Source organism: Elephantulus edwardii, unplaced genomic scaffold, assembly GCF_000299155.1.
Source record: "Elephantulus edwardii isolate Elephantulus edwardi_28Jun2011 unplaced genomic scaffold, EleEdw1.0 scaffold00296, whole genome shotgun sequence".
NCBI classification, from domain to species: domain Eukaryota; kingdom Metazoa; phylum Chordata; class Mammalia; order Macroscelidea; family Macroscelididae; genus Elephantulus; species Elephantulus edwardii.
In genome coordinates, this window is record NW_006400046.1 from 1161238 (window position 1) to 1170799 (window position 9562).

At 41.2% G+C, this 9562-nt stretch overlaps 1 protein-coding gene across 1 annotated transcript in view; it reads left to right on the top strand.

Moving 5' to 3' along the window:
- Window positions 1-5: 5 nt before the first annotated feature.
- LOC102860206 (chromosome unknown open reading frame, human C19orf57) overlaps window positions 6-9562 on the top strand; it is a 51821-nt gene continuing 42264 nt past the window's right edge. The window contains exons 1-3 of the mRNA XM_006900821.1: window positions 6-336; window positions 799-992; window positions 1091-1148. Of these exons, the coding sequence (XP_006900883.1) occupies window positions 6-336; window positions 799-992; window positions 1091-1148 (583 nt within the window). The remainder of the gene's footprint in view (window positions 337-798; window positions 993-1090; window positions 1149-9562) is intronic.

A 9562-nucleotide genomic window follows, 5' to 3' on the forward strand; every position in this document is an offset into this window, starting at 1 on the left:
GCTGGATGCCTGGACAACTGGACCCTGTCCGGCCTTGCCCTGCCTCCTTCCCCGGGGGAGGGGGGCGTAAAAGGGGTCTGTCCTCGCGCACACGCCCTTCTCGGAACTCTGCGCCCCTCGCTCGTCACCCTACAATCGCTGTCCCGGTGCCCTCGCCCCCTGGTTTGGGCGCCCCACTTCCGCCTCGGCCCTCAGACGTCGCGACACCTGAGCGCGTTACTACTACTGGACTCGCCTCCCGGCCCGCCGAGCCAAACTACAACTCCCGGCAGACAGCGCGCGTGGGTGGTGCATGCGCAAACCATGGCGGCGGGCTGCACGGCAAAGGGGCGGGGTGTGCGCGCTTGAGAAAAGGAGAGTGTGTTGCGCATGAGCACAGAGGCCTTTGGGTTGCGCGGGAAAGAGGCGAAGGAACCTTAGACGTGGGGACTCGTGGCCTCGCGTGTCTCGGTGTCCTGCAGCCACTTGCGGGTCTAGCCTCACCTGGGTGTCTCAGCCGAGACGAGGTTAGTGCGAGGCTGGTCCCTGGAGGCGGAGGGTCTACGCCCATAGACCTTGACAGCGCTGTCTTTAAGATCCAGTTTATCTGCTGAGCGGCCCCGAGGAGGGCCTTTCGTTATTGCAAACGTAATTAACGCAAATAACTTGTCTCATTTATCCCCCAGTAGATCCAAGGAGACCGTATTTCCTATAAGAACATAGGCGAGTCCCTTTCTCTGGCTAGCAATCTTGGCTTTTCTGGCCCCCAAGGCTGGAAGACATTGGACTGTGTGAGGGTCTCTTCCCCTGTCCTTAAAGGGCCTCAGGTCTCCCTTCAGAAGCCTCTAGATGTCCCAGTGAGGTCCTCTCAGAAGGCCCTCTGGGCTCCAGAGGACTGGCGTCAGGGTACCCAGGTCTCCCCTCGGATTGCACCCCTGTATGTTCCCCGCACCGCCCACGTGCTGCATGCAGGGCCCGACGTGGCAGTGCCCACCTTGCAGCCTAGCCCAGGGGTGAGCTTGATCCTTGTACCCAGAGCGTGGTGACAGGTGGCCTCTGCCCAACCAAAGCCCGTGGGTGGTAATAGGACACTTTCCCTTGTCATTTTCAGATTTTCCGAGGGAGAGAGAAAATGAGTAAGAGGAAGACACGCACTTCAGGGACCTCAGGTATTTGACCGTAATAGGCATTTATTGCGCTAATTTATGGTAGAAATACTAGCCTGATCACACCATGTGCCTTTTAAAAAACAAGCCCTTTAGTTTGTGCTGTTGTTAGAGGTGTCATCAAGTTGGCTAAGACTTAAGGTACCCTGTGGACAACAGATCTGTAACCTGCCCTGTCCTGCACTATCAAGATCCCTGTCACTGTGTCAGTCCACCTCCTTGGTGGCCTAGAGGGGCTCTTCAGATGCAGCACAATCATAATATCACAGTACTATATGTTCCAGCATCTACTGCGACCATATTACAGGAGGTGCGGGGAAGAAGGATAGGCAATTCACCTGGGTCTAATTCTAGATATTTTACATGTGTATATGCAAATATAGTGGTTCTGTTGTATTATCAAATCTTCACACATGCTGATCTGAAACTTCTCATTTTCACTTTACAGTGCATCATGACTTCTCTTGTCTACATACAGAATTTCCTTGTTAGAAAAAAAGAAAAGCATTTATTCTTAGGGACTATGACTCCAATTCTGTGTTACTTTTGAAAGTAGTGGAAACTTATTGCCACCACTCATCTGTCAGATTGTCATACTGTGGTGGCTTATATGTTTCTGTGATGTTAGAAAGGATGCCACTGTTACTTCAAATACCAACAGGGTCATTTTTAGTAAAGAGATTTCAGTAGAGCTTCCAGACTAAGGCAGATAAGGAAAGACTTTGCTGGTTTACTTCTAAAAGAAATAACCAGTGAAAACCTTAGGAATAAAGAGGGAGGAAAAAGCAAAGATGTTCTGAAATAATTAGTCCAAATGACTTCATGGACCACTTGAACCTCAGCTTCCATGACCAAGACCAGAACTAGGTGGTACTCGGCTCCTGTGCTGACTTCTTCAGGGGAGCACAGTATAAGATCCAGGGGAGGAGGGGAGAGGAAATGTGGAACAAAACTAAAAAATATTTAAAAGTCTGGGGAGCTCTGGTGGTCTAGTAGCAAGAAGCTGCACTGTGATCCCAGAGGTACACAGTTCAAATCCACCAGATGCTCTGCTGGAGAAGAAGGGACAATCACCTCCTGTACCAGTCAGATCCAATTTGACGGTACACACAAAAAAAAGAATAAAAATTTGTAAAAATAGTCAAAAGTCGAAATTTTCTGGTCTAATAGAGACTACATAGGTTGTACATAGGGTTTTCGGAGGCCTGCTATTTCAGAAGTAGATGGCCAATCCTTCTTCCTAGTCTGTCTTAATCTGAATGTTCAGATATAGAAAAGTATCAGACAGACCAGCATTTTACAGAAAAGTGAAAAATATATCCCTTATTGTGGAGTTAACCATTAGTATCAGTGTTGTCCCTGCCTTTGGCACACATGTCTTTCCGCACTTATTTCCCGGCTCCACCATCCACCAGGATACCCATCCACTTCTACCCACTCCCTTCAACATCTTGCTGCTTGCTGAAACTGAGGTGGACCTGAAGTGCTTGCTGCAGAGGGTCAAGGACTACAGCCTCCAATATGGATTGAGGCTCATTGTCAAGAGGACAAAGATTCTCACAACTGGACCAATTGGCAGCATCAGGATGGATGTTGAAGAGATTGAGATTGTTCACAGCATTAGTTTGCTTGGCTCCACACTCTCGGCACCAGCATACCATCAGGTGAAATCCATGTGTATAACCTGCGTTTATGTCTCTTAAAAAACGTATTTGCAATGAATAAGTCATTGATTGTGCAGAATTCAGTCATCCTATTTCCAGCTCCATTTCTGTCACCAAATCCATGTTTTCCAACTACTGATTCTTCTTCCCTGTTCCTCACTTTTGCGTTCCAGTCACCCATTATTATCAATGCATCTTGATTGCATGTTCGATCAATCTCCGACTGTAAGAGTTGGTAGAAATCATCTATTTCTTCTTCTTTGGCTCTGGTTGTTGGTGCATATATCTGAATGATAGTGGTATTCACTGGACTTCCTTGTGAGCATATGGATATAATCCTATCACTCACAATGTTGTGCTTCAGGATAGCTCTAGAAATTTATTTTTTTACTATGAAAGCAACTCCATTTTTCCTCACCTTTTCATCTCCAGAATAATATATCATATGATCGTCTGACTCAAAATGCCCCATGCCAGTCCATCTCATCTATCCAATGCCTAGTATGTCAATATTTATGCATTCCCAGGAAATTAAAAGATGTATTGTGATGGGAAAGTCTGCTGTTAGGGACCCCTCCAAAGTATTGAAGAGCAATGATGTCTCTCTGGAGACTATGGTCTGTGCTATCACTTGTTATGCATCAGAGATTTGGACAATAACTAAGAAGGATAGAAGGATAATTGATGCCTTTGAGACATACTTTGGACACGTAAAGAGGGACCGGTCCTTGGAGAGGGACATCATGTTTGGTAGGGTAGAGGAACAGCACAGGAGGGGAAGGCCCTCTATGAGGTGGATTGATTTGGTGACTGGGGTAATCGGGATGGGTGTGTCGGAGACAGTGCGATTGGCACAGGACAGAGCAGAGTGTAGGGCTGTTGTACATAGGGTCGCTATGAGTTGCAAGTGACTGGACGGCACATAACAACAACAATAGAGACTAAGGGGACCTCTGAGACTATGGCCCTTAGATCACCCTTCAAATCTAGACTAAAACTATGGTTAACTTTTCAACCAAACAACAGACAGGTCTATAAGATAGACACTGGCACTATAGAGTCATTCATTCTTTAGAATAACCAACCATATCATACAGGGTCAAAAGAGCAATATTTCCAACGGATAAAGGTAGAAAGGGATAGTATAGAAGGACTAATGAAGATGATAATTGTGGTGGTGGTGATTGTTATATGCTTTTGAGTCACTTGTGACCATGTGTACAAAAGCCCTAAACCCTGTCTATCCTGTGTCAATCTTATTATCTCTGACACACCTACGCCCATTACCCCAGTCACTGAATCAATTCTTCTCATCTAGAGTCCGTGCTGTCCCTCCACCTTCCCAAGAATGATGTCCTTCTCCAAGGATTGGTCCCTCCTTACAACATGCCAAAAATATGTCAGACAAAGCTTCAGAATCGTTGCCTTCAAGGAACAGCCTGAATTCTCTCTCTCTACGACAAACCTTTTTGTTCCCCTAGTAATCAATGATATAGTCAATATTCTTCTCCAGCACCATTGCTCAAAGATATCAGTGCCCCTATCATCCCTAGTTATTGTTCAGCTTTCAGACACATAGTACATAATTGCAAAAACGATGGCCTGGGTCAGGAGCACCTTAGTCTTCAGACTGACATCATTTCTCTTCAGTACTTTGGAGAAATACCTGACAGCCAACTTTCCCAATGTAATTTGTCTTTTAATTTCCTGTCTGCTGGTACCAAGAGTGTTGATTGTGGGGCCAAGCAAACTGAAGCAGTTAACAATCTCAGTCTTTTCACAATCAGTCATGATGCTACCAGTTCGCCCAGTGGTGAGAATTTTTGTTTTCTTTTTGTCTTTTTTTTATTATTATACTGATTTATTTACAAAGTTTGAATGCATTGTTTTTTACAGAAGATCCTTCCCATTTCCTTCACCACTCCCTACCCATCAAATTGTACAATCCTATGGTTAACACCCCACTTTGTTTTCCTGATGTTGAGCTTCAACCCATATTTAAAGAAATGGGGAGAGTGAGTTTATTAGGGGTATTGGTATCAATGTTGTGAAACAAAATGTATTTCAGTAATTAAAAAATATGCTATATGAATGTTCACTCAAATTACAGTGAGAAGAAAACACGGCCACCTTATGAATCAAGCAGAGCATTGTCTGATATAGTGCAGGAAGATGAACCCCTTGAGTTGGAAGGCATTCACAATATGATTGGGAAAGAACTACATCTCAAAGTAGAGTCTGCCTTAATCGTATGGATGAAATAAAGCTTTTATAGGGTTTAGTTCCTCATATGGTATAGCTCAAAATGAGAAGAAGCAGGTATAAAGCATCTACTAATTATTGAAACATGAAATGGATTACTATGAACCTAGAAAAATTGAAAGTTGTCAAAAATGAAATTACATACATAAAAGTCTATATTCTAGATATTAGTGAGTTGAAATGGACTGTTATTGACCATTTTGAATCAGAAAATCTTAAATTCTCCTATGCTAGGAATGCCAAATTGAAGTGAAGTGGTATCACACTCATCTTCAAAAAGAACATTTCAGGCTGGTCCAATGGTAGTAGGTTATCAGAAACTATTAACATCAGTTGTAACTAAAGTTGTTATACAATCCCTGCACTGCTGAATTTGACTGGCTTTAAAAAGAACATTTCAAAGTTTGTCCTGAGTACAGTGCTGCAGGATAATATCCACACACCCACAAGGAAGACCAATTAATGTGACTGTCATGGATTGAATTATGTCCCCCTAAAATACGTGTCACCTTGACTGAACTATGATTCTCAGTGGTTGGTTATGTAATGTGACTGTTCTAGGATAATCCTCCATCATTTAATCTGATGCGTTAAACCAATCACCTGCAAGTGCCTTTCATCTCTGATCCATGCAAAGGGAATTTCTTTGAAATGAGGCCTGCAGCCTTTTATTTTTACAAAGAATGAAAAGGAGAAACAATCCAGCAGACATCAGAGGGACTTAACCACCAAGAAAGAACTGAGAATGGAGAGCATCTTTTGTATCTGACATCTCTGTCCCAGGAAACTTCAATAAAAAGGAGACCTAGAGAAAGAAAGCGTTTCCCCTTGAGATGGTTCCTTTATTTGGGGAAGCTCTGGTGATATCATGCTTGGAAAAATAGAGGGTGAGCAAAAGAGGAAGTGACTGTAACAATGGGCTCGAGTGTATCAGATACAAGGAGCTGCACATAAGTAGGGTAAGATTCAGCTCCGTTGTTCATGTGGTCACTTTGAGTCATACTTGACAGCACCCACCAACAATAACAACAATTGATGGCAAAAGCCGTAGGAAGTTGCTCGGCTAATTCAAAGGCTGTTCCTCTCTGGCAGTTCAAATTTGCCAGTGGTTCCTAAGGAGGAAGAGAAGCCATCTGCTCTGCTCCTATGTGGTTTTACAGCTTCCAAAAACCCGCTGGAGTGTCAGTCATGAGTTGCTCTCCTTGACAGCAACGTGAGACGTTCTTTAACTGTGAAAGAAATTCTGTTGTAGCAGCACCAGATAACTAACAAAACAACAAATATACACACCAACTACTAATGCTAAAGATGAAGAAATTGAAGGTTTTACCAACTTCTACAGTCTGGAATTAAGGACTATGCATTCAGAATGCATTGATATTACTGGTGATCACAGCGTGAAAGTTGAAAGCAAAGAAGAAGCAACAAATGGAAAATGATCATCTTGGTGATGGAAATGACATTGATGATTGCATGATAGAACTTTGCAAGACAAATGACTTTTCATTGCATGTACCTTTTTCCAAAAAATCCAATTATACATTTGCATCTCTCAAAATTACATGTACAGAGGAGACAAATAATCTACACAGCATTTAAACAGACAAGGGAGAGAACTGTATAAAAGGAGTATATAATTTGGTATTGTTGGCATGACAAGAGTCCAGAATAAGAGCTGCATAGTAAAGTGGTCTGGAGGGTGGGGGGAGACTGTATAACAATGAAAGAACTTTTTTCCCAAAGAAAAAAGCAAATCGACGCAACGGCACATCTAGAGGGTAGGGGTGGAAAATGTGCAACAGTGAACGATTTTTCGGAAACCCAAGTTCTTTATAAACTTTCATTAAAATCTCAAAAAAATTACATGTACATCAAATTGACTACAACTATGCAAGACAATGCAAAAGCTCAGTGTCATCAAGAAGAACAAGGCCAAAGGGCTAACTGCAGAACAGATCAGTTGCTTGTATGCAAGTTCAAGTTAAAGCTGAAGGAAATGAAAATAAGTCCAAAAGAGCTTAAGCACAGCCATGAGTATATTTCTCTTTTTTTCCTTTTTATTTTTACTGTTTTATTTACAGTTTGTATATATTGTTTTAGATGGGATCTTTCCCATTTCCTTCACACACAGCCCTTCCATCCATCAAATTATGTGACCCTATGATCAACACTTCTCCATCCTCATCCTTCTGCTCCACCCCCCCCTTGGATCCTCATACTCGTTCTACAAGAATGGTCTTATACAATATTTGTCCTTATGGGACAGAGTTAGTTCACTTAGCATAATGCTTTACAGTTCTTCCCACGTTAAGTAGTAATTTACAAAATCTTTCCTCCTGCGTGCCGCACAGTATTACATCATGTGAATGAACCATAATTTCACAATCCATTCAGTTGTGGTTGGATATTTGGGCTGTTTCTATGTTCTTGAGATGATGAATAGTGTTTCTATGAACATTGGTGTACATGTGAGTATATTTCACCTGGATTTCAAGACTACCTCAAGAATAGATTTGATACATTTAAATAGCTAATACTAAAGACCAGTTGAATTGTGGGAGGACATCATACATAAAATAAAACTTCATTAAAAGAAATAAAGGAAAGAAAAGACCAAAATAGATGTTGGAAAAGACTCTGGCACGTGCTCTGAATGTAAGATGATGAAAGCAAATGGAAGAAATTATGAAGTAAAAGAGTTGAACAGAAGATTCCAAAAGGCACCTCAAGAAGACAAAAAGCAAAGTATTGGGATGGGAGGAAAATGTTGCAACAATGCTGAATAAAAATTCAACTTTTCTGTAACACTAAAATTTTAAAAAGAAGACAAAATATTATAATGAGATGTGCAATGACCTGGAGTTTGAGAACCAAAAGGAGGAACACGCTCAGCCTTTCTCAAATGGAAAAAAAAATGAAGGAATAAAACCTAAGACTTGAGGCAATATTGAAGGGTTCTTCTACAACCGGGAGAAGATAAAACAGATGAATGGGACCTTCTAAGAATCAAATCCCTATGCACATCTAAAAACTTCTGCAACAGGGTAAAAAGGGAAGCCACAGACTGGGAAAAAGTATTTGGTAATGACATGTCAGATAAGGGACTTATATCTAGAATTTATGTAATACTTGAGCACCACAACAAGATAAAGGTAAATAATCCAGTAGAAAAATGGGCACAGGATATGAACAGACACTTCACCAAAGAAGACATTCAGATGGCCAACAAGCACATGAAGAAATGTTCAAAATCCCTAACTCTAAGAAGGATTCTGTAAGCAATATAACAAATGTTGCCGGAAACATTAAGGGAAGATTGAAGGAATGCACAGTTGCTACCAGAAAGAATGGGTCGACTTGTGATCGTTTCCAGAGGTAGTATATGATCAAGAACCAATTTTAGAGGGGGAAAAAAGTCCAAACTATACAGAAGACTTCTGCAAATCAAGGTTTTAGGAATCGATGGGATATCAACTTGAGATATTTCAACAAACATAATACTGAGAGTATTCATTCACATATCTATGCCTAGAAATTTGGAAGACATCTTCTACTTGGCTAACCAAATGAAAGAAATCCTTATTGTATACTTTCCAAAGAAAGTTAGTTCAACAGAGTGTGAAAGTTATTGGACAATATCATTAATATGACATATAAATAAGCTGTAACTAAAGATTATTCAGAATGGTTGCAGTACTCTCTTGACAGGGAACTGCTAGAAATTCCAGCCAGCTTCACAAGAGAACATGAAACATGAAATGTCATTACTGATATCAGACCAATCTTGACTGAAAGAGAGTACCTGAAAGTTGTTTACCTGTGTTTCCTTGACTATGCATTCAGTGTTGTGGGTGATAACAAATTACAGAGAGCACTAGCAAGAGTGGAGATTCTAGAACATTGAACTGTGCACGTGTGGATCCTGTGCAGGCAGATCTCTGTAATTGCCAGACCACCACAGGAAAAGGAATATCATAATAAAGCAAGTCACTTTTTTTGTTGTTTCTCAGTGCTTATGAAAGGTATAGTTCCAATATTCTGTAGGCTTTATGAAAAGTTTGAAATATTAAAATAATTACCAAAATGTGAGAGATATGAAGTATTGGGGAAATGATACCAAAGAAGCTTCTCAATGCAGAGTTGCCCCAAGCCTCCATTTGTAAAAAACACAGTTATCTATGAAGTAAAATAAAGCAAAGAGTAATAAAACATAGTATGCTTATATGCATCCAGGAAGTATTAAAAGAAGATGGAAAGAATATACTGAGTCACCGTTATCAAAAGGAATTGGCAGACACAGAAGAATTTAAAGAAATAACATATGAGCAAGAGCCTATGGTGATGAAGGAAGAAGTTCAAGCTGCTTTAAAGAAAACAGCAAAAAATAAGGCCTCAGAAATAGATGATATACCAATTGACGTATTTCAGCTAACAGATGCTGCCTGGATGTGCTCACCAAGTTGTGCCAAGAAATCTGGAGAACAACCACTT